Source organism: Agelaius phoeniceus, chromosome 5, assembly GCF_051311805.1.
Source record: "Agelaius phoeniceus isolate bAgePho1 chromosome 5, bAgePho1.hap1, whole genome shotgun sequence".
NCBI lineage: Eukaryota > Metazoa > Chordata > Aves > Passeriformes > Icteridae > Agelaius > Agelaius phoeniceus.
In genome coordinates, this window is record NC_135269.1 from 3,888,783 (window position 1) to 3,914,737 (window position 25,955).

The 25,955-nt window shown below is 43.7% G+C and overlaps 1 protein-coding gene across 1 annotated transcript in view; it reads left to right on the plus strand.

The window, feature by feature from the left end:
• Positions 1 to 804: 804 nt before the first annotated feature.
• Positions 805 to 25,955, plus strand: part of RERG (RAS like estrogen regulated growth inhibitor) — a 92,972-nt gene continuing 67,821 nt past the window's right edge. Inside the window, exons 1-2 of the mRNA XM_054631707.2 lie at positions 805 to 961; positions 2,411 to 2,585. Coding sequence (XP_054487682.1) covers positions 2,525 to 2,585 — 61 coding nt within the window. The 5' untranslated portion in view covers positions 805 to 961; positions 2,411 to 2,524. The remainder of the gene's footprint in view (positions 962 to 2,410; positions 2,586 to 25,955) is intronic.

Here is a 25,955-nt window from a genome sequence, read left to right on the forward strand (position 1 = left end):
CAGCTCTGGCTCACATCTGTTACTAATGCATCTTTATATTACTGGGTAGTTTAATAAACAAGGAAGTCAGAGCTGTCGGTCCTATCATTTCAGAACTTGATCCCTGGCTCTGACACAAACCTCTTGCAGAGGCTGATGCATTTACATGATTCGTTCTGCCCATTTGCAAATCGAAATAAGAATTTCTTTTGCCATAAGCCAAGTGTGGAAATCGGGAGGAAAAGCTCAGAGTAGAAAGTTGGTGCTACTGGAAAGCAGCCGGATGGAGCAGCAGCCCTGCTGGCACACTTTGTGTCGGGACGGGAGAGACAGGGCGGCACAGGCCGGTACTGGCGAGCAGCACTGAGAGAGCGAGAGAGGGAGGGACAGAGAGCAGGAGATGCTAAAATAAACTGCGGGGCAGCCTTGGCAAGCGCTTACCCAGAATCCATGCAAGCGAACAGCAGCTGCCCCACATAATTAAAGGCTGCGCACCGCCGGATTACAGGGCTGCATCCCTTCCTCTCGGGCACCGCGCTGGGCACGGGTTACGCTCCGGGACGATACTGCAAGGGGACGGAGGCACCTCGGCCGCCCTCTGTGTCCTTTCCTCCTTTCTCCACATCGCTCCCGCTGTTCTCCGCATCCCTCCCGCTCTGCATCCCTCCCGCTCTGCGTCCCTCCCTCTCCTCTCCGCATCTTTCCGAATCTCTCCCGTTCCTCTCCGCATCCCTCCCGCTCTTCTCCGCATCTTTCCCTCTCGCTCCGCATCCCTCCCGCTCTTCTCCGCATCGCTCCCTCCCGGCTCCGGCTGCTCCGGCGGCCCGTAGGTGGCGCGGCAGGTCCGCGGGCGCTGCGGAGCCGCGGCCGGGCCGAGGGGCGGAGGGGCGGGCGGACCCTCCGCATTGTGCGGCCGCGCCGCTGCCGGCGGGAGCGCCCGGGGCCGAGCCGGGCCGGGCCGGGCCGGGCTGCCAGCAGAGAGGTGAGCGCCGGGCGGGCCGAGCGGGGCACAAGGGAGGATGGGGAGCGGGGCTGCACCGCGGGTGCGGGCACAAGGGAGGATGCGGAGTTGAGGGGCCGCAGCCGCGGAGCCGCCCCGCGCACCTGCCCGGAGCGGTGCGGAGCAAAGCCCGGCCGGAGGGACGGAGCTGCCGGTGAGGAATCGATAGCTGGCTGCAGGGAAATGGGAAGCAGAGCTGCGGAGCGGGGCAGCAGCGCTGGTGCGGGCGGTCGGCAGCTTCCATGGGAGGCAGAGCCGGTGTCCCAGTCCCTGAGTATCCCATTCCGCCACGTCCTGAAACAGTTCGGACTGTCCGTGCTGACTGAGAGTGGTCTGATACTCTCAAGCGCTAGGAATCAGGAGCATTTAAACGTCAGAGATTAATCGGGACCTTCTCGATGTAAGGTGTCTTAACTTTTTCTTTTCACTAGCGTTTTCGGATAGGAAAGAGTCTTCCGCCTTTTTTTTTTTTTTCCAAACAACACGTTAGAAATGCATTTTGCTGTAAGTAAGGAGTGCTGACATGGGAAGCATCCTACGCCACTGTTAGAATTCGTGGCTAAAGCGGGTGCTTCAGCTCAGCAGCAAACCCGTCACTGGTTGCAGTCACACGTAAAGTTCTACCCTGCTTTAAGGGGAGAGCGAGTATTTGAGGTTTTAGTCAGGGCTGAGGACCACCATCATCACAATTGCTATGTTGTCACTGAAGATCTTAAAGCATTCTGCAATGACAGGTATGGTTATAGATTTCATTGTCCAGGTCAGCCAAATCAAGGTCGTGCAGCAAAAGCGTGAGCACTGACAATTCCCCAGCTTAAAGTGCAGTACCAGGAACTCTGGCATCCTTGTGCTGACCCCGTGCTTTGCTGAATGTTTATGTATGAGCTGAGGCAGCTTAAAAAGGAGTGCTAGAGAACTTTCTGGGTATGGATTTGTTTAGGGCAGTGAGCAAGGTACAAGTGCTTAGAAGGTTTTAGGGCAGCTGCTGCTGAGTAATTGAAACCCTTCTGGAGCTGGAGGGCTCAAGGAAAGAGTAGCTATCTGCAGGCACTGCTAGTGAGAGCTCACAGCTATTAAATATAGTCCACAAAAAATTATTCCTTGCATATGATTCAAATACAGTAAATAGATGCAATTTCAGCTGAAAGAGAAAGGAAGAAGTAAATAATCAGGAGCCTTGCAAGGTGCTTGGGGTTGTTAAGTACCTTTTGCAGTCTTACAGTGCCAGTGTGAAGCGAAGCAATAGCCAGAAAGCTGAAGGTAGGTTCTGCACAAAGAGTGCCAAATGTGACAGTGGTGTTACTGCAATGCTTAAAGCAGGAGCATCAATTATCATGATTATTTAAAAAGGAGAAGAAAAAGGAGGGGGTGTGCAGGGGAAGGGGAGAGCCTGGCTCCTTGCAGTTCCATCCTTGTGCTGCTCTTCCCCAGGCTCTGCATTGACGTCACAATGACACGGTGAAGCTGAAGGCAGGAGCTGGGAACAGTTCTTCTGCTTCACTTTTGGTAATTGAGGGAGTTTGCCACCACTGCCTTCCTTCCAGCATGGCCAAGAGTGCAGAAGTGAAGCTGGCGATCTTCGGTCGGGCTGGCGTGGGCAAGTCAGGTACGTTTGACTTCTGGTTTTTAATTCTGCTTGTCTTTGGGTAACTTTTTGCTCCCTCTGTGCAGATAAACTCTTCATAAAAAAAGGACATGTCTGATCTTCTTGTCAGGGAGGTTGGGATCAGGCCAGGAATTCTCCCTTCTTTGGAGCTATTTTCTCCAGGTTCTACCAAAGAGATGTATTTTTATCACTTTTTAAGAAAAAGCTCAGCAACACCAAAACAAACTTCCCAAATCAAACCCACTTCTCATGGAGTGGAAACATTATTCTTCTCCAGTGGAACAGAATTAGTAATATTCAATATGTCTCTTCTGAGCTTGTGCTTGATGGAGGCATGGGATATTATGCTCCCTATCCTCTGTTAACTATTAGATGACTTCTGTCACAGTCGTAATTTTGGCTGATTTCCACAGGAGATTTTAGACTCAGCAACTCAAAGAAGTTTTGTTCTCAATGCTCTCCTGGATTTGCATGTTTACCAGCAATCTAAGGCAGCACCATGTGTAAAGTTTGCATTTGTAGAGATCTTTTGAGAAATAAACATAGTCTGTCGATTTCATGTGGTAGAGACACAAGGGGGAGGCATAAATGTTAAAAACCCATTTGTGCAGACAGCCTTTCCTCTGGTGAGATGAGGAGCAGTGCGAGGCTCGCAATCACTCTCAGGTACTTCAGGGGTGTTGCATTAACTTGACAGCTCCACGACCACTCTAACAAGTCCCTGCACCACAGGGATGAGGAAATGAGGAGACTGAGCCTAATCATTCTCCTGTGGCACTTTGGGAACTGTAAGATACTGTTTCTTTTAGAAAAAAAAAAAATCTGCACAAGAGAAGGCAGGAGATAGGATGTCCTGGTAAGAGCATTAAGGCAGACTCAGCTGCCATCAACCAGCTCCAGTTCCCCAAAGTGACTTTTATGTTACACATGCCAAGGTTCTGTCCTATAAAAGCATTACAGTTTCAGTAACTTGGGAATGGGTTGTTTATAAAAGCACATTTACCCTGAAGGTATTTTAGCAGAACACTATCAGTGAAGTAGTTCTGTCAGCTATCAGGACAAAAGGCATATGTGAGGCAGAAGTTCTTAGAGATTATACTGCTTATTCAAAGGCAATGCAGATTAAATTCCACCTTTTTGAATAGAATGCCCAAGGGAATGCTGATAATATACTGGGATAAGTTTAAACTCTGCCTTCTTCCCTGCTGCCCTTACCCCATCCCCTCTTTTGTATTCATATTTCACTGTCCTACCTAAGTTTTGCAACTTCAGTGGTTCCCCTTTTGGTTTATCTTACATTCAGTTGATGGTTTCTGTGGTTTTCCAATCTTTTGGCTGGATCCAAAATAATGCAAGAGAACATTGAAATATTTGCAGGAAAACAAATGCTAAAGGAATCCACCCTCCCTCATATTCTTAATAGTTTGAGAGCTTATATTTAAAAAATACAAAACTACCTTTGAAGTGCTGTGTTAAAATGCTACACCAGCACAGGATCAACAAAAGTCTTTTTTACTTCTTGTATCCTTTTGGTAGATTTCAATATATACTAGGATAGTGTAAATAGTAAAGATGTTTTTCTGTAGTCTGGAACTGGGTGGGAGACAGAAGAAACAGAAAGCCAATAAAAACATCCTAGTCCTTCAAAGTCTTCCTCCTCTCTCCTTTTTTTCCCTTTGAGATACAAGGAAATATTACATAAAATATGAATGAGGTCCCCCCTCTTTTGACTGTGACCATATTTGCCAACCTGTGTGGAAATGAAGGCACAAATAAGCGGGCAGCACAACAGGGTGAATTTACTGGGGTGGAAGGGCTGCAGAGCACTGTCAGCTACCTGAACAGAGCCTGAACTGTGCCTTCCAGAATCTCCAGCTTGCTTATGAAAACCCCTCTTGTACATTCCCATAAAAGGATCCAGTTTCAACAGCTTGGCCAACGGCAGAGAAATAAGAGTGTGTGTGTGTGTGTGAGGGGGGTGGTGTCTGAAAATACCTATTTGCCCGTAGCCAACAGCAACAACAGTGGGAGCTGTGCAAGTGCTGTTTGTTACACCTTTGCTAGGAACAGAGCTGGGCACAAAGCAGGCTCCAGACAGCTGGGTCTGGTGGGCAGTACCCTGCTAGAATAGTGTCAATAGTGTGTTTTCTGGTGTCACCACACCGTGCCTTGTCCCTGTGATCAGCTGTGGGGACAGGACCCTGTGGTCAGGGCTTGCTGGAGCAGACTTGGCCAGACAGCAGGAAGATAAGCCAGACTCCAGAAGCAAGAGCACAAGGCAGAGTGCTGGAGCACACATGCAACGAAAAGGAGACTCTGGGTGATAAATAGGGCCACTGCAATTGCCAGAAAGTCATGCCAAAATACGGTCACTGGCTTGCTTTCCTGGCTCATCCTCATTGCTGAGGAAGAGCCAGGCATTGGTTCTTAATCTGTAAGTGGCTGAAGCACCTGACAGGGTCTGTGGAGTTCCAGACACGCTCTGCAACGTCCTGGAGAGGCTCCTCTCCCACTGCCTGACCAGAGCTTGGGTCAGGGAGTCACAGCAGCTGTGGAGAAAGAAGTGCTGTGCTCCAGGACAGTGTGTGGAGAGCCGGAGCTGTCCCTCAGGCACTACAGAAGTTGTTTGACCTGTTACTATTACTGAGAGCTGAGGAAGGTCCCAGTCTCACCATTAATGCCAGGCATCTGTTTTAAGGGTGAAAGACTCCCTGTTGTACAAAGCAGTCCCTCCCAAGATTCTCCCAAAAGTGAGGTGGGAAACCAGAACACTGCTCACAAATCTGAATAGTGATAGCATCTCTATCACCTCTGTCAAGAGATATCTCAAAATATATACTGAATAGAGATAGGATCTCTATCAAAAGAGGTATCTCAACATGTGCTCACTGAATAGTGATAGCATCTATATCATCTATATCTATATCTCAAATTTTGAGATATCTCAAAAGAGATTTAACAAAAGAGTAAAATCCAGGGAAAACAAAATGTTTCTTTCTTTCCACTTTCTTGCTGCTTATCAAGTTTCCATGGTTCCAAGGTTTAAAAAAAACAAACAGGGGGCAATAGCACTGTTCTCCTTCCTTGCCTTGTCTCCTCCTGCCTGCTGGAGAAGACCAGCAGGATGACTTATCAACTCACCTGTCCCGTTTTGCTTTTTTACTTAATGCAGACCTAAACCTTTCAGATAGAAAAAGAAGAGCAAAACCAGCTCAGAAGGAGGCACACAGGAGTCCCCCCAGACCAGAGTTACACTGAGTAATGGCCAAACTCACCAGGTACAAGCATCCCAACCTGCTCTCATACACTGCACTAGATACTCCTCCATTCACCCTGTTCTTACTGTATAAAAGCTGCATAAACATTGTTTTAAAACAGCTGAAAAAAGCCAGATGAGGAGCTCTGCCTGAGCCAAGGAGCAGTTTGCAGCTGCTTCACTGGGGAAGAGGAGGAAGTGCTCTGTGGGTGGGAAGGGACATTGCTAAGACCTGCTGTAGATAACAAGGCTGCACCTCCTAATTTGGGCTGGAGTCAAGCAGCACTGAGGAGGGGAGAGAGCTTTTAGAGTCTTTTTCTTTACAGCCAAGAGGAGCTTGGATGGAGCAGAGAATTAAAGTTGAAGTGAATCACTTAAACACTGCTGTTTAAATTGTTCTTTCACTGAATCCTACAGCTTCATTCCTATGGTAACAAAACTGAGGATTTCCTCAATAGCTCCTTTTAAAACTACAGTGGTAGCAATTAATAAAGACTTAAAGGCCTTGCTCTTTCATGTCATCACAAGACACAGTATTTGCCCAGAAATCTAAAGAGGAGTGAAAATGTATGAAGCAGGAGGAGAAAAACAGGGCATGTACTGGATAACACTGCATGGCTGATGCTCTTCCAAATCATAGCTCAGTGAACTATGAATGCTCAAAATACCTCTGCTTAGGAGCCTTTCTGGTTTTGGCCAAAAAAGAGACAATGTCCAGCTGCAGCATGTGCTATCCAAGATGCCTTTTTGCTGTGTGTGTACCAGGCTGAATACTCCAAGTTTCTGGGTTAGCAGGGCTGGCTTGCCCTGGCAGATGCAGTTCTCATCTGTCTGGACGGGCTGTGCAGCTGCAGCTGAGGAATGGGACATGGAAATGTGTGTGGCTTCAGCAATGGGGGAGATACTGAATATTTGCCCCAATAAATGATACTGAGGATTTCCCCCAATAAATGTATCAACCCCTAAGCAAATCATTGCCTGTGCAATCAGGTACAGAGGGGCACAGGGCTGTTCTCACCTTTTGATCCAGCAACAGCTTGGATGCTTCCATTTGGCAAAAATGACCAGAAAAGTGGTTTCAGTGAGTGTCACCTCACAAAGAGCCTGTGCCACCACAGAAATAAAGATCTCATCAACCCAAATCATTTTAGAGTTACAGTTGACAAAGTCTTGAGCAGATATATAGTTGTATCTGTTGGCTTATGGTATTTTCCCATGTCTAAGCCAGGATGGGGGAACATTGCTGGGAGAAAAATACCTGGTTTTGAAAATTCCTACAGAAAAATTCAAGTAGCAGCCAAACCAGAGAGTCCTTCAACAAATCTGTGTTTTGTTTTCATTATCTGGGGATATGTCTGAAACACACTACCAGGGATCACTTCCCAATTGCAAGGTCTGGGCATGTGGGAAATAGAACTGCATTCATTGTCACCCCACCCCCCATTCAAAAAACCCTCTGGGTTACTGGGAAAGAAGCCCAAAGTGATTTTTCTACTTCACAAATCCCTGCTCATATATTTTCCCCCAGCAGTTGCATTTCAGGGACTTTTGCAGAGGAAACACGAGTTATTAAGGAGTGATTAGTTATCAAGCTCACAGCTCTGCTAGTAAGGCAGGGAAAGCTGCCACAAGATCTTCAAAGTCCTTGCTGTACCAACTGATGTATGGATTACTGTAATAAGGTGCCTCTGAAATCCAGAAAGGTGAGTGGAAAGAGGCTGGATTTTCTGTTGTGGGCTTTGTTTGGTTTGTTTTTTTTCCTTACACTAGTGTAGTAGGTCAGTCCCCTTTGTTCTTAGGAATGGCAATGACAACCAGATGCTTAAGTGATTATTCAGTGATCATGTTTAACACCCACTATATTAATTTTGCTATTTTGCAAAATTTAAAAAAAAAAATCACTATTTTGTACTATTTTGCTGGTAAAGTACTCATAAAACACTTCAAATTTCTACATTGTCTGGTTTTACACTTTTCAACCAGCTCCAGCTCCTCTGAAGGGACTGTGCACGTATGTGTATAAATCATAACGGTAATTAGGCCACTAACTTTAGGATTATTTCTTCCCCAACAAGAATACAAATGTGTCCCCTTGGATCAAGTAATACTGCAAGCAAACAGCTGCATTGGAATAATCCCAAGCTCCTGTTCAGGGGATGATGTTGATGCCCATTCAGAGGGTGAGCCCCAGGTTCATGCATTGGTGAAAAAAGTTGCATTGTGGCTTTAGCACACAGATACAATCTCTTTAGCCAACAGCCTTTCTCAAAACTGCATTTGTTGATGTTGTCATGCTAGAACTAAAGAGAAGAACACCAGGAACCTGGGCTAGACATGCAAACATTTGCTCTGCTTGTGTCTGTTACCTCCTCCCTTTCCTCTGCTTGTTTGCCTATCCATGGTTCACTATAGCCTTGCTGTAGTGGAAACCATTCATGCTCTGCTCAACATTTGATCCTCCTTCTGGCTAACCATGAAATCAGAAAATGCAGCATTTCTCTAACCAAGTGCCAACGTTGTTCATTGAGGCATAGCTGCCTCCCCCGTTCCATCTCATTTAACCACATCTGACACCAGCTCTACCTGTATCCCCTCTGAGCAGCTGGTGGCAGCTGTTGGAGCCAAGACTAGGCCTGCTGTTCTTTTTTTTGTTGTTTAGGTTGGGCTAAATATAGCCTGCTGTTTGATTACTGAGGAAGGAATGCAAGGATTCAAGATTTATGCGTGCAGCACAAATTTTTCCCTAGTCCTGTGCCTGGCCACCCCCTGCAGCTCTTGCCTTGATAAGATAGCTGCCCTGCCCCCTTGTCTCCTGCAGTTTTGCCAAAGGCAACTGCAAAGCTTCCTGCTGGAGTCCCAGGAATGGTTTGTCTGGTTTTGGTAAAGGTTTGCACTGTTTGGGTCAGTCTGCTGCTCCCCAGCATGGCACAGAATGCAGATCTTTTTAGAAACAGCAAGATTTTTCATCTTTCACAAACTTGTTGCTACCTCCCTGATATCTGAAGTCTTTTTTTCCTTGCATATACTTTTCTTGCCTTGTCTCTTCTCAGCTGTCACCCTCCCCCTTCCAATTCCCTAGAACTGTGCATATTCCCTAAAGACTGCATATGGTGAAATGGCTTTGTTCTTTACAGAAAGACTTTGTATTTACAGGTCCTTTCTCATCCTCCTCACTCTGGGCTTCCTCCCATCTCTGTTTCTCATCCCCAGCTCCTTCTTTGCCCACACTGTCAGTGCACTGTGCATCATCAAATATTCAAGGCATGAGACCAGGTGAGCTAATCCTGGCAGCAGTGGTGTGATGCAGCAAGGAACAGTCACTCTGAAGTGGTTCCCACTGGAACTGGTCCTGGAAACCACTCCTTGGTGTGGATTTGGAGGATGTTGGCTGCTCCAGGCAGTCATTGCCTGAAGCCAGCTTTGCACAGGTTAAAAAGCAAAGCAGTCTATATATGTACATAGCTACCCCTTGGTCAGAACTAGGTACATTTACCTTTTTTGGCTTTGTGGCAGAGCAGGAAAAACAAATTATGTCTGTATTTCTCAAAGAAACTCTCTTTTTGCATTTACTTTTGTGCCACCCTTGAGCCTTTTACATTTACAGCACCCAAAAATAAATATGTTAGATGTATGAAAAACTAACAGTGCCCTAAAGCAGGAGGATCAATGAAATGCTTTAGGCTCTAGCTGAGCCCTGGCTACAGGGCTGTGATTATCTGCTGGTGACTGGAGGTGTTTGTACCCTCTCACCACACCCCTGGCAGGGCTCTGGTGAGCAGGAGAGAGAAAGAATTGCTCTGAGGTGGCAAGGGAACTGTGGCACCCTCATCCATTTGCTGCTTTCATTCCAATCTGTGTTTGCTCAGTATTTCTGGCAGCCTTTTGTACACCCCCTGCTGCAGAGGCAATCCCAGCTTTGGGCAGGGACACGCCTCAGCTTCCCTTCCCTCTCCCCAGGCAGTTTGAGGGGTGCTGCTGGAGCTCCCCACTGGAACCCAGAGTTTTGGAACTCCCACCTCAGCAGATCTCATCCTGGCCTGCTGGTTTTGAGCCCATATTTCTTTCCCTTCACCTCAGATCAAACCAGCCCCTCCTGTTTTCATTGACTCCTACCTTTTCCTGGAGACAGGCAAACAGCTGAGGGAGGTGCCTCTGTTTCTATAGCCTTTTCATAATTCTGAATGGGAAAAGTTATTTTTTTATGGCTGTTTCCCACCAGGTAGAGCATTCACACTGCTGGAGTCAGTCTGCAGCTGTTTCAGCTCCTGATGGATTTGCCATGTAGGTGTTGGGAAGTGCCATATGTTATGGCAGTGATGCTGTAGATAACTCACATTCTCTGCATCCAGCATGAAAAGATGAATGGCAAGAGAAGCATGAAGCCCTGGGGAAGGAAGTAGTAGATATATTTAACATATGTGCAGCTTTAAAATGTCATAGAAATTGGCTGGGGCCTCCAGCTGCCTTTCCAGAAATGTTAGACAGTAGTCTGCTTGCAGGAAAATGAGGGAATATGTTGAAAACATCCAGCCTGGGTTTGAAAGCACACAGAGCTGCTGACATTGCCAGGTTGTTCTGCTGCCTCTGGGGTCAGCAGCAGAGGAGCTGCAGAAAAGCCAGAGCAGAGGCCTGGGGCAGTGGCAGTGCTGTGTTACCACAGGGGAACTGTTTGGATAAGTGGCTTGAGAAGCTTTCAGGGTGGAAGGATGCAAGTGGGCAGGATCTATTCTCCCAGGGAGGGGATTTCTTCAGTGCTTGAGCAGCCCTATGGCTTTCCCAAGGGCTGTGGGAACAGTGGCCACCAGCACAGCCTCCTTCCTGCAAGGCAGGCCACTGGGACTGGCCTTAAGTGACTGAGGTGAAGGAAAGGGGAGCCTGATAGACCCAAGTCACCCAGGGAATTGTGACTTGGGCATTGCCAGAGCTCCTTTCCATGATTTCTCCTCAGGGCCAGGGCTGCTGAGATCCAGCTTGAGGGATGGCTCCCAGGCTGGCAACATCTGAGAGACAACTCTGTCAGCCCTCTGGGATCCTGGCCCTTTATGGCTCTGCCACTGACACTTATTACTGACAGCAAAATAAAGCACAGAAGCAACACTTATTTTCATTAAAAACATATTTGGCAATCCTGTGTTCCACTGCTTTTCCAATAGGGCTTAATTTCATTTTGACCCACAGGACCACAAGCACAAAAGAAGCTTGTCTTTACTTCCTTTCCCCCCTTCATGTGGCTTTATTTTCCATCCAAGACTCAGTCTGACTATAATATAGTCTATCAGAGATTTGCACAACCTTACTCTAGAGAGCTGCTTTTGTCAGCAGCTCATCCCTGTGCCTGCCCTGGGAAACAAAAATCCCACTCCCCAGAGCAGTGGAAGCCAGTTAGAGCCATGATCTCTGCCTGACCTACCCAGCAACTGACCCAGAGGAGCTTCACAAGTGAGAACTTCAAAAGTGTCATTCAAAGCAGGAAAGTGTAAGAAGATCAGAGTCAGCTATTTCTTTTTTCACTGCAGAATAAATTGGAAATTATTGAAGAGTCACCACAGAAGAATGCAGTACTAGACCCATGGGTAGCAGAGAAAACACACAAACAAAAAATCCCCACCAAACCCCACACTCTCCAAATGTTGGACATGGGAGGATGAGTGCCAAAACAAACACCTTGTTAGCCAACCTCAGTGGCAGAATCTGTGATGCACTGCTGCTTAACCCAACTGGATTCCTTTGGTTATGTGCACTGGAGTTGGTTCTCCTCCAGGCTGATTTCCAGCTTGAAATTTAATAGTGATCCACAATATGTCTTGGCAAAAGTTGCAAAAAATTTATCTCCAATTAAAGAAAAATTGACCTTTATCTACATTGAGTCTGATAGGTCTCAAGATATTACATTAAGATGTGTCCTGGACAATCAAACATCCATATACTAATCTTCAGTCTCCTATGGTTATGTCAGACAATAACATCTCGTGCAGGAATACTCAGTTTTTAGTATTCAGTGTAATTAAACCAGTCTAGTTCTCACCACCCACCACTGTGTATCCTCAGCATCACTTTGGTAATTTCTTGGCAAATTCTGTTTGCAGTTTCTGACCCAGCATGTGAAATAACCAAGCCTCTCTCATGAAAACAAACTACCTCTATTTTAAACATACTCAGTATGACTGGTTTCTTCATTAATTGCTATTTGGGATCTTGTGTGAAAGAGGCCCCTGAGATTTAGCTCAGTACCACTGTGCTGGAAATTCACATAGTGTTCAGTGCAGACTGGGAGGAGTTTGGGAGCCTGTACTATAAGAAATACTTCCATAGTTTGGACAGGTCTTATGTATCATTCTGCAGACTTCAAGGACTCCACAGAAAAGACCACACTTTACTTACACTCTTTCCTGCTTGATAAGGCAGATATATTGGATTCTCAACTAAGAAAGGAGTTTTGCCAATTCTGTTTTCCTAATCTCCCTCTTCAGAATAAAGCCCCAAAACCTATAGGAATTTCTTTATTTTGTTTTCATGAAGAAGTCTCATTAAAGTTGCCTTTTCCCTAAGCAGCTATGATGTATATTTATCTGTAAAATCACATGCAGCTCCTGATGTTCATGGTACAACCAGTATCAGCACTGGAGCAGGGTAGTTTGGTATCCTGGTAAAGATGAGGCAAGAGACAGACCATGGAAAATGCAAAGAACCTTTGAGCAGTTTCTTAAGTTCTGACATTTTACAGGTATGAAAAGTCTAATGATCTGCCTGCAGGTCTTCACACCCAGCTGGACAAATTTTCAGTGTCATTAAGACTAACTCCATGCTCAGTATCATATATCTCACCTCACATTAGGTCTGTACCTAAAAGACTTTTTATTCAACTAAAATTATTTTGCATGGCTCATTTCGTAGCATTGCTTCAATTGCTAAACATTTACTAAATGGTGCCCTTCTAGTAAGCTGTGAAAATATTAATATCATCCAGTCTGAGGAACTCTGTTTGCACACCAGAGCCCTGGAAATATTATTTTCTGTTCCTTGCTGTTGCAGGACTCAGGCCACCTGTCTCTCCAGAAGGTAAATCACAGCAGCTCCCCCAGCCCATGCATTTGAAAGGAAACCCAAATATTGTCACACAGGTGATGCACTTGGCACCACACTTCAATATTAGACAAGCCTGGAGCCTGGACTGTCCATACTGTGGTAGCCTGCAGCCAGTGCAGGGTTTTCTGCCCTTCTGCTCTCAGCAGTGCAGAACCTGTCTAATTCTAGGTGCCTCATGAACACCCAAGGGTTTTATTCCTCATTAAATAATTTCCCCAGTTACAAACATTTTATGTCTTTCATTGCAAGGGGGTCAGAGAAGAGGACTGCAATAACCCTTCCTGGCTTAAAAAAATATGATCTTGTTGACCATGAGTATATTAAATTAAGAATCTTTCCCTGGTGCTTAGTGGATTTTCAATTCCTCTTAAGCTAAAACCCTGCTACAGTAATGATCCCCTCCTCTGGGCCACTTCTCTTTTTTTTTTTTTTTTTAGTAGTGTTTGTATTCTATATACCTGCTTATTCCTACACACTAACCACATGGAGCCCTCTCTTCATTTAATGAGGCAGGTGACCTTCATAACACTGTTATGAAATCTTTTTTAAGATTAATATTAAAGTATCTAAGGAAAAAAATCTAAAACTTTCTGTATTGGTTTTATTTAACGTATAACGTTATGGCACTAGGCTGAAAGCATTCACGAGTCAATGTTTGGACTGCACTGCAGGGATGTTAATGAGAACATCCAAATTTTATGCTTTTGAACTCATTAAAATGAACAGCACAATTTGTGCAGCAGTGGCTTATTTGCAAGAACAGAGATTAACAGGAGCACATAGAAGAGCAGAATACAGATCTCATGGAGATCAGAACAAAAATGCAGAGCTTTCCATGCTAACAGGAATATTTTTACCTCTGAACAAGGTGTAAGATTTGAAAACACACTGGCAAATAAAGAGCTTGCACAGAGGAGATCTGCACATATCAAAGAGGAAATGTAGAAGCAGTCAGATTTAGAAAGACAAACCTTAAGTTAACACTGTTGGAAGATGAAAAAGCAAAGGCACAGAGGGTGAGCTTTAGTTACAACTCTTCAAAACTAGATGGAAATTTCAAGGGATTATTTGCAAACCTAATACAGAACATTAGTTATGGAAAATTAAAGATTAATTCAAGGCTCCACAAAGTGCTAGACTAAATAACCTTGTGCTGTGTCCTGAACAAATGCTGTGGCACTCACAGATAGGAGGAGGTTGATATATGAAAATAAATTAAAAAGAAAAAGCCTGTGTTTATTTCTGAGGGCTTGGGAAAGCCACCAGGAGCAGGATCAGTCGTGCCATGGACCATGCCTACTCTGCCTCCTCCCAGGGGAAAGAGGATGTCTGGGGTGACCCCAAATCAATGCTAGCAGATTGCCAGAAAGCAATATAATGAGCTGAAAGACAAAACACAATTTGAAAGCAAGCACTGTAAGGGCAAAACCACAGGCCCCGGAAAAGTGTGGGTGCTGTTCCCTCAGTCATAGGTGCTGCATCATTTTTCATTCAAAATCTTGATTTCTATTTTTTTTTTGGCTTTTTAGTGCCAGGCTGGAATACCATGTTCAAGCCAGGACAGTGATCAGCTTGGGAAGCAATGAGTATATATTATATATATATATGTACATTATATATATAATGTATTACATATATATTATATATATAACGTATTATAGATATATAAGTTAACCCTGAGTATATTATATATATAATATATAATACATATATATATATATACATACACACCATGCAGCAGCAGCCCCAGAAACCATTGTCAAGTGCATCACATTAATTTGAGGTGCTCACCTTACTTCTGGATGTTTGTCTTGGCTAAATGCTTTTAAGACTCTCAAAACAATCAGTGATCCCAATGCCTTCCCAAGGTTCAGCACTTGCAGAGCAGCGGGGAGGCCTTGGTTTATAAATAAAAATCCTAAAAATCTGTTTGGGGCAGCCTAAAATCCAGTTCAGGCTGCCCCAAACGATGAGCACAGGGCACTGGGTGCACTGGCATTCACATCAGCCCAGCAGGACACTGCTGTTTGGCTTTGCTGGAACTTTATAGCCTGTTTTACTGCAGCAAGGCCAGCAGTGGGATGAATCTTTTAAATAAATCTCCTCTGATGGATTTGCTGGCGCCTCACTTAGATTAGGGGTGGAAAGTATCTCCCAGTCAAAGCTCAACACATTTACCACCAACACAGGCCCCATTTACCAGCATTAGTGCATTTTTCACCAGGAAATTTACATTAAAAATGCATTTACTCTGTGGGGATACAGTTATGTGCATGCAGTAACAACACAAAACTGCCATGGGTTTTTTAAAGCCTGAGCCTTATACACAACTTGATAATTGTCTCTTTCCCCCACAAAGCAACAAGTGAATAAATGAGTGCTCTGCAGTTTGTCTGCTGCTGAAACAAGCTGTGGGGGAAATAATTCATTTAAGGGCAACTTCAATTTCATCTTCTCTCAGAAAGTGAGTTTGATGCAATTTTTCTTTATAAAGTAACTTCCTCTGCCCTTCCCTCCAGTTCCCTCCACTTTCTGCTTCAGTGCTGCAATACTGAAGCAAACTGTTTGAATGGCAAATTTTTTCACCTTGTCCAGCATTGCCATGATGAAAAATTTGTTATCCCAGTGAGAATAAGGCCGATTTCAATTTTTCAGAATCCTAAAACCCTGAGAGTTTGGACTAACTGTTAGTCCACATTTGGACTAACTGTGGTTTGTGCACTACTAAGAGAAAAGCAGGAAAAAAAGAAAAATGGTCTGGGGTTGGTAAGTAGTTCTTGATCCTATATTTCATTATATCCCCATTAAACTGTACCTTGTTTGCTTAAGCCCTAAGTCTGTGGAACATAAAACTTTTAAAGCCTATTTATAGGGCAGCATCAGCAGCCTGTGCAAGTGTTAAGTTAATCATTCTGACTGTTGCCTGGTGAAACAAAACACCCCTTCAGCATTTGTCCCTGTGCACAGGAGTTTAGGGTCTGAAATTCCCTGCTCTTTCCTAGGCTCTCTGTGTGTTGGCACAAAGGAGGTTTTTGATGGATTGCCCACTGCCTCCCCTTAGTATCCCTTTATTCCCTGCTCCCTTCAAGTTATCCCTTTGCTGAAGAACAGTGGGAAGGCAATCTTACAGCCCTCTGCCATTACTGGGGACACATCCTTCCACTCTTCTCCTACTCAAACCTTTGCTTTGCTCACAGCAAAAGCTGCATTGATTTATTGTTTCCCCTGTGGCTTGCAGGAGCATGAAATTAGTACTTTTATTAATCTAAGGAACATTAATTTTACATTTCTAGCAAGTGATAAAAGTCTGATCTTTAGCAAATATACAGGAGATGTCTACAGATTTTGAATGTCACATTATTTTTCTCTTTCTTTATGGAAGCTTTCCCTCAATATATTTCCATATTTTTGTGTATGAAAAAGATACAGGTGATTTTGAGAAGAGCTTGAGCCTTTTTGAGCAGTGGGCTTAAAATCTGTTTAGAAAGGAAAAAAGTTAACTACTTTACTAGTTTAATACAGAGTATTTGGTAATTTTCATCCTATGTTATAGGCAGAGAGCACTTCCCTGAATTTTTGAATCTCTTAGGGAATCATAATCTGATTCATACCAATGCTCCCGAACATTCCAAGCTACTCCCAGTGAATTTTAACTGATACAGAGAACAGTTTTAATAAGAATACAAGTGCAAGAATCATATTTATGTGCACAGAGCAGATGAATGACAGTTCTGAAGTCCACATGTGTCTACACCAATAGTTAATTAGCAGCCAGAAAAAATGCATACATTTCAATATTTAACCTTGAAGTCAGGCTGGTGTAAAGATCTGAAGTAACATTACAATGCTCTCCAGTAATTGTTTCTCAAAATGCAGCACAGTGAGCTGTTGTTGACAGCAAGAGACTTTGGTCCTAGTTTTCCATGATCTATTCTTAATTCTGCTGGTATTTATTTTATAAACTTGAAAAATCTTTGATCAATTTGGAGTTATTTACCATCTTATGCTGAGACTCAAGGAGAAGGTTTTATTAAGCTCAGAGAAATGCTTAAATTCATTGTCCTGGGGCAGCTATAGAGGTGCAAAGTGTGGATGACAGAAAACCTCCTGGGAATAGAGTAAAAGGGGAAGGTGGAAAGGAATTCCTGCACTCTTATTTCAGCTATTGAGATTCTTCTGTTTGTGTGTGAGGTTACTGAGCACACCTGCATAATACCTTCAAACTTCTCTGCATAATCACTGTGGCTGAACACACATCTCCATGGGCTTTCAACCAAAACTGAGATTCTCACAGTGTCTGCTGCCATCAGTCAGGGCTGCAGAGAAGGCAGAAAATGTCAAAAAAACATTGCAGTTCAGTCATGAGAAATGACAATACTTTTGTGACTGAAGAAGACTGCACCTGGCTCTCAGCCATCTGGATGATTTTATATGCACTCAGCTCCACAAACCAAAAAGATCCTTGAGTTAACCTATTTCCAAGGTCTCCATCAAAGAAAACCAGCATTTGAAGTCTCAGCACAGGTATTAAAACCAAACAAAATTGGCACAAAACTGACTGTTTTTCTCATCTAGGACTCCTTTCACCACAGTCACAGCACTATGGGGTAGTTCTTCTTAAGGCTAAACAGATGAATTTTCTCTTAAAGTCTGTAATCTAGAAACTTCTGCAGCAGGTTGACACACAAACCAATGCCAGTGAAATGGAGAGCAAAATCTGGGCAGTTGCATTTCATTTTACTGGGATTCTTAAGCTACTGGTTTATTTTTAATTCTGCTTCTGCCTGGTGCAGTCTTTGGCAAGGGCACTTTGTCTGGAGGGCACAGTTCTGTGCTGGCTGGGCCATCCATAAGGTGTTCTTTTCCTTTGCAAGCAAGGGTATTCTGCCCTCATAAAAGATAACACACAAACATGCTTATTCAGAAGTCTAATAGTATTTCAAAATAGAGCTATTCAAAGTGTTGCACATTTGTGGTTTTGGGGTTTTTTTTTCTTTCATTGTGGAGGTTTTTTGGGTTTTATTTCTCATTTTTTAACAACCACCTAGATTCCTAGGTAAAAAACCCCTTATCTGTCTCTAGCCAAGCAGCAGAAAGATTTGTCTCACTGTAAATAAACACTTCAGCTACACCACTGTGCTTTAAAACACCCTTATCAAAACCCCTATAGGACCACAGTGTTCTTCTACCAACCTGAACACTCAGAATTGATAATTTTGAGTCATTTAAAAGGGACATGAAGTCACTGGAGAAGAAGGTGTGCAGCCACTTGTGCCCAAGCCCAGGGTGGTTTACTCTGAGGACATCCTTTGCCATTGTCCCTGTGTGCCAAAGGGGCACACGTGGCCAGGAGATTATCCAGACCAAGAGTCCAGTGATCCACTTCCCAAATTCCATGATGCTTTTCAAGATCAATCCTAGTTTTAATGCAAGAAATCCCACATCTCCCAATGGGGGCTGCAAACTGGGGAATAATCTCAGGGTTCTCCCACTCCTTGTGTGGTCTTGGCAAGTCACAATAGTTCTCTACCTCAGTTTATCCCTGTCCCTGAAGAACACAGCACCTTTTAATTTCCTGCTTCCTCTTTAATTATAGCAGGACCCAGCAAGCCCCAGCAGAGATTAGAGGGTTGGCTAGAAGGCAAACAAAGGATGTGCAGGAATCAGCTGATGTTTGTGTAGCAGTGAGTGCCTTGTTTGCAGTGCACCATATGGATGCAAAGTTTTATGTCTGGCATAATCCTACAAGCAGATGCCTGAAGAAGCAACTGCTCATCTGAAGGTTTTCCTGGAGGAAACCCCCATTTCCTTTATGCCACAACCTCCTCCTTCTCTGACTCTGGCATTCACTTTCTCTGAACAGGATTCCCTCACCCAAGGTTTTTCTCCTGGGAAGCTGAGAAGCCTCAGAGAAAAGGAAAACAATTCTTATCTCATTTGCTTCTCCTGTGTTTTGCTCATGTGGAATGTGTTTGGAGATCGTTTAATTGGATTTCTGGTGTGAGTTGTTTTGACTCAATGACCAATCTGTATGTCCATGTCGGGACACTGAAAAGAGTCACGAGTTTTCATTATTATCTTTTTAGCCTTCTAGAAGTATCCTTTCTGTATTCTTTAGTATAGTATTCTTTAATATAATCTAGTATAATAAAGCAATAAATTAGCCTTCTGACAACATGGAATCAGATGCATCATTCTTCCCTGCCACGGGGCTCACTGTGAATTCACAACACCTGACATATGGAAGTTAAATGTAGTTATGACCCAGGGGAAGTGTTTCTCCTTAAATTTAAAGAGCTTTCCCTGAATGTTCTTTCTGTGAGGAGTTTTCTTTGTCACATTTTTTAGAAACCACTTGCAGAGTTTCCACTCTTCTATAGATGTAGCAGAAAGCCATTTGCTTGTACAAATATTATGATATTTGGGACAGGTTTGCTGATCATCAGGCTCCAAATAAAATCTTTAATAGCCCAGGAGAACATTTTTGTTCTCCCACTTTTCTATCTGCAAGAAACACTGTGGAAGATGCAAGGCAGCCCTCATGAGAGATAAACTTCTTTTTTTATTTGGGAAAGACTACCCAAACAGGAGCTAGGGCAAAGCAAATGATGTAGGTGCCTACCTGAATTAGTTTGAGGTACCTATGTCTACCTGTGATGTAGTTGTCATTAAGGAGTAGATATCTTTGAAAATCAAAAGCTTGAATACAAATTTTGTATCTGTCAGAGATTTCTTGTACAACTTTAGGTCAGTCACTTCAACTCTAGAGTAATTTCTAGACTAGAAGTTTATTTCAAAAAAGCCTGGGGGGAATAAATCCTTTTAGGCCTTTAAAAAACTGAATACCACATCAGTGGGAAGCTCCACACATGTCAGTTTGTGTTGTAACTGTGTAAAAATTGTTGGGAGTAGATGAGATTTCTTTTGTGGCTACCTCCTTGGCCTCCACATTATTTTTCTCTCAATCTATTTTAATGTCAAAATAAATTTCTTGTAATAGAAAAAGACCATAAAGATCATGTCTGAGAAAAACATTTGGAGGTGTGAATATGTGAAATGCCCATTCCCCAGGGGAGAAAAAGCCATCAATCAGAATATTTTAACCTAAAGAATTTGTATCTACACCTGGACCTTCCCCATCTTGTCCTAACATCTCCAGCAGTATCTTCAAGGTCCAGTGTCTTGTCCATTCACTGGGAATCCTGCAGAACATGTTCTCTGTGTGGAATCTCAAGGATTCAAGGAGCCTTCAGCTCTGGGTGCTCCTGCTTGGATCAACCAGAGTCCACTACTTGGGTGCCTCCACTCTGTCCTACAGAACATATCCCTGTGCTCCTGCATTTCCTCCCATCTCACTGGTGAGGCATTTAAACACCACCCCCAAATCCCCAAACCTTTGGTACCTGACCCAGGAACCTACCAGGACCCTTCTGAAAATGAAAAGGCACATTGTCTTGCAACAGAAGTAGAAGAAAATTCTGCTCTTTATGTGATGAGGGGCAGGCTCATGCTCTTGCTTTAAAAAGACTGGAGGTTATAAAATGTTTCTCAGTGGAATGTAGGAGACTCGGCAAGTTGGTTCAAAGAAAATGTTTTTCCTCTCAGTCCAGTTTAAACCCTCTCCCTATGTTTTTCCCATTGGCACTGAAGCACTCATCTGAAATAGCTCTCCCCTGTAGAAACTTCCATCCCAGGGAACATCCTCATGCAATATCCCAGTGGTACTTATTAGTCCTTAAATGTGTACCTGATGCCCTTTCCCTGTGGAAACCAGGAGGGCTGAGACACTAAACCTGCCAGCAAGCATCATGATGCAGAAAGAATTAAGGATGCAGTAAGAATTAAAGATGCTTCCCCTCAAGAACCAAGACTATAGACAGACACCTAGTCAGAAATCAATCCAAAGCAAGAAATAAAAAGCATCCTACTTTTCCTGAAAGTGTGAAAATTTACTATTAACAGACACCCCTGCTCCCCACAGTTTAGTTAGGACAGCTTAACCAGATGAGAAATTTAAATATGCTGCCCATGCCAAAGGGCCTTCCTGCAGTATTTCTGCCTGCATACAAAGGGACTTTGCAGCTATAGGTGTGTCAGAGATGTGCAGAATTTGGTCTGCTGTGGGCAAAGATGAGAAGGAGAGCCTTAGAAGTACATTGAACCTAATTCATTTTCAGCACACTGCAATGACAGGTAGCTCTGAGGTGAGCACATCCTGCAAAGAACATTCTCAGAGGGAAGGGAAGTTGCTCTGAAATAAGGAGAGAGAGTGTTAATTGGAAGCATAATAATTATCCTAGAATACTCTGCATAGCTGTCCTGATTTCAAGCCTAGTATTTTATAATTTAGTTGAATTCCTTTTCAGGTATTTATCCTTGCCCAAAAACACATCTCCAAGAGCTCAAACTGACTATCTTTCATTTCCCACACGAGGGATTCAGAAATAAACCACAAGCTTGCAATATTGCCTGTGTGGTATCAAATAGCTTTTGGAACTGTTTATTTGAAGTTTCACATCCTGGTTTATTAGCCACCATGATCACATTCCCTGTCTGAAGGTGCTTCAGTGCCTTGCACATCTTCTCCAACAAGATTTGCAGAGTCAAGACAACGAGGCAAAGTTTTTGGTAGCTAGAGCTCAGGACTATAGAATTACACATGAAGTGTCTCATTGGGACAGGCTTTGTGTCTTCAGGGAGTTCACTTGCTGCTAAACCCTAAAGGTTGGCCATATTTTCTAGGTAGCACGTGGTGTTTATGTGCAAGGGTCAGAACACAGCAGCAGCAGCTAACAGAGAGTCACCAGATCCCATAGTGCACACACAGGCATACAAGGAAAGTGGGATTATCAGATCCTGGAAAAACTTGGACTTGTTGTGTATCCCATAGAAACAGCATAACATTTTTCTTGGAGAAGGGCCACTCACAAATGAGTCAAGCCAAAAATCTAGGAAAACAGCAAAGAAATCACTGACTAGTTCAGGCCCAAACACTGAACCTTCACTGCAGAACATTTTCTACCTAGGAAGGTTTCTTGGTGCTTTCCATTGACTACAGCCAGGCACCACCTTTGTTTTCATGGCATCAGGTCAGTTAAATCCCTTTAAAACACAATTTTTCCTAGGATCTGCAGGTTTTTAAGGTCAGACAAGCCAAGGCAAATCTCTGGTAAGGGCTGCATCTCTTCACCTGGGAGTCTTCTTGCCTTCCTTCACTTGCTGAGTTCCTAAACTCAGTTCTCCCATTGGTAGAATTACCACTGACACTGCAATGAAAGTCACACCAAGCCAGGCACAGACTTCACAAAGACATGTAGGACACAACTGGGGTTTTTTTGCCCTGCATATTTCACTTTCTGCTCATCATTTTCTGGTCTTGCTTTCCTCTGCCCAGCTTGGAACCTCCTTTTCATCCACCCTCACCTCTCATTTTCTAAGGCCTCATTTCTCTGCTTGGCATTTCCCTGGGCCCTGTCCAACAGGCAGAACAGATGGCACAGCCTGGTTAGCCCCAGAGAGGAAGACAGAAAAGCGTTGCCCTGCTCTATCAGTGCTGATGCCGGGTGAAGTGTAGGTTAAAAATCTCATTCCCTGCATTGTGGCTCCTAGGAGGAAGCTGATTATTTAAATTTACCTTTCAACACAGCTCACAATTTTTGGACAAGTCCTCTCTCAAAGCATGGAGCCCTATGGGGGAAGCATTCTCACAAAGCACTTGGAGCTTGCAGGTGATCCATTGCATGGGAATGCACCCATGATCTCCAGTATAGGAAATAAAGTGACCTCTTCCATCAGCTGAGCCAAACTAAGTTAAAAAAAAATAATAATCAAGGCAACAAAAGAAAAGCTGCTGAAGGCCCACATGCTCATAAAAACACACCATAGTGAATTAGGAAAATTTAGATCATCCCAAGGGATTTTTGACTGCCATATACAGATCAGCTTCTATTTGCTATAACCCAGGTTGTGTGGTTGAAGTTGAATATGAGTTAGATCACATCAGATATTTCCCATCCTTTGCAGAGCCCAGAGTTGGACCAATGGTCCTTGGGCTCCCTTCTGTGATTGAGTGGTGAGAGTTAATCTTGTCATAAATTGGATTCTCAGCTTGTTCTCCAAAGCATGCAGGAAAGACATTGTGAAACAAATCACAAAAGGCTCTTTGGAGCTTTGGGTATGAATAAAATAGGTTAAGAGCAGAGCTAGATAAATGATAGAAAATGCCTGACTCACATTGTAGGAAGAGCCTTTAAAGTGGGGAAAAAAAAAAAAAACCCCAAAAGATGTGCTCCCATGCTGTTCAGACAGGCATTGACATCAGCCTTGACTGCTGCCATGTAAAAGGAGGGCTGTGGGTGGGGGTCTGACTGCCAGCTTCAACACATGGCCCTCACAGGGTGCTCTGAGCTGCTCCCCCCTCTCCAGACAAGAAGCATGTGCTGAATTTAACACCTCTACCCTCAACATGGGCACAGTTTGCATGTAGGAAGCAGTTAATGTATAGCTCTGTTACAAAGTTGACAATTTCTGCATAAAAGCCATATTTCAAGAGCAGGTTTCTTATTCAATTGAGTTCAAATGGGCTCCTTTGCTTCATTTAGACTAAATGCAGAAAAAGAAATGCTTCTAGCCCAGAACCTGACCATGAATCTCTAAATTTTACAAAAGCCCTTTATGCTCTACAAGTATTTCATGTTCACATACATTTTGAGCTCCAGGACAAGGATATCTTCTAAAAATTATTACAAATGTAAAAGCCAAGCATTCAATCCCTGTAACACCAGTCACTCCTGCTCCACAGGGGAAAAAAAACCCCAAAGCTCTCCAAGAAATGAAAATGATTGTCCTAATAAAACGAAAAACACAGGAGCAGCTAGAGAACCTGAACTCGGTTGTGTTCTTGAGCAGAGACCACTAATTAAAAAGAAAATTAGTGATATTTTATATCTTACCACATCAGGAGGATGAACACAGGACTGTTCACAGAAACAGGCTGGGAGCCTCACTGGCCACAGTTAAGGATTTATCAGAGTCACACTCCCACAAGATAAAATGGGACACTCAAGTAATCCAGAGTTACTATTTGAAAGGGATAGGTGTGAATTAGAGCTTGAGAGTAGATTTTCCAGACAAAGCATCTAATCCCAAGGCTTTTATGACACAGCTGTGTGAAAGGCATTAGCTACGAGCTGCAGTTCCATGGCTAGGGATACACAATGAGCTCTCTGAAACTCACTGTTAACAGCAGTACCCTGATTCCTCAAGTGGGCACCAAGCAGTGGGCACTCACAGCTCTACCCTCTCCCATCTCCTTGACCCAGGATAAAACTCCCCAGTGAGACCAACAGCAGTGGATTTTGGAGTTTCACAAAAGGCCTGTTATTTTCTGCATACCCTGTTTCCAGCTCCACAAGTTAACTGTAAACTAATTTTCTTACTTAAATAAGTCATGGTTCATTTTTGCCTCTGTTTAAATTTTCATGCAGGATGAAATGTTAAAGCTGACAAGCTTGAAATGAAATATCAGAACATTCCTTGACCTTGTCATCACCATTTGCTTTTTGCTCTTCTGAGCAATGAAAATATTTTATTTTAAAAACCAGCATATTCCCATGAAACTTGTTGATTTTCATGAATTGGAATTTTCCAGAAGGAGAAAAAAAATATAGTTAGCTGGAAATTTTTCAAGTAGCTCTCTACACAAGAAATTCAAAGCAGAAAAATTGCCCCAGCCAGTCCAGTTTGAATTCCCCAAGAGCTTCTGATTTGCTCCTTTGACAGTGGCCAAAGACAGAGCCTTCCCTGAATTCCTTGCTGCAAGGCTGTGTAATGTGAAATAGTTCTCACTGCTTTCTTGGGTTGCTTTGCACTCTGATAAATCCACACATGTGTTACATTAATGGAACCAATGTAAGCACTAGGAAGACATGAAAAATCTCTATTTGGTATCCAGAAACAAAACCACAACATTTGCTCCAAGAACATCCACAAACAGTCACTGGTTTCCATACAGGACTCTTACCTTTGTTGTGCAGCTCCTTCCCATCCTTCTGAGGGTGCATCCATGCCAAGCTTAGACTGCCCTAAGCAGCCTAAGGGGCTGCAGTTTAAGGGAAGTGCTGCAATCAGCTGATCTCCATCACCTGGCCCCCAAATAGCCACAGGCTGCTGCCAGTTGTGGGCTCCCTTTTTTTACCTCAGTCAGGATGGAAGGCACTTGAGACAATAGCTCGCATTCGGCCTCAGGTTTTTATTGTTTCTTATCAATGTTACAGTCTCACAGCAGGGAGTTCTGCAGCCTTTCATGAGAAGGCACAAAATGGCCAACTATCTCTTGTTACAAGGTCTTTAAAGGCTAAACTATCCAATTAAGAAATGACACCTAAATTATTTTCACTTTTAACCCAATAACTGATCCCTCAAAGTCCACAATGCAGACTTTTCTGTCCAATTGCACAGTACCACCCAAACTCACAGAGAAGAAGGAGGAAGAAGGTGAAGAAGAGCAACCTGTCTCCACCCTAAAAGCTCCATCTTGCTCTATATATATTGCTATATTGTAAAACCTTAAGCTCTAAGTTTTCCACCGTGTGATATTACACACTCCTATTCAAACTCCACACCCATAATCCCAGTGCTATCAATCAATTCTGGAAGCTTCTGCACAGCCCCAGGTCAAATGCAGTGTTCTCTTGTGGGTCTGTGCCTTTCAGCACAGAAAGTTTAAAATTCTCAGCATTTAGGGTTCCAACATCACCCCCTCTTGTCTGGACCATGAACACTGCATTGGAAACTTTGTCACCCATGTGTCAGACACACATTTGACTGAACCCCATATTTCACTTAATCTATCATCTAAAAAAAATTCTACACCACCACTGATGCCCACATCCATAAAGAAACCCAAAGCCCACAATCCTCTGTGGGCAAAACACAAGGGTTGGAGTCTCTGTGCAGTCCAACAGGTTCCAGCAGACTGCATTTCCCATCAGGGCTTTGCCCTGTGGAGAGGGTGGTGGGGAAGCAGC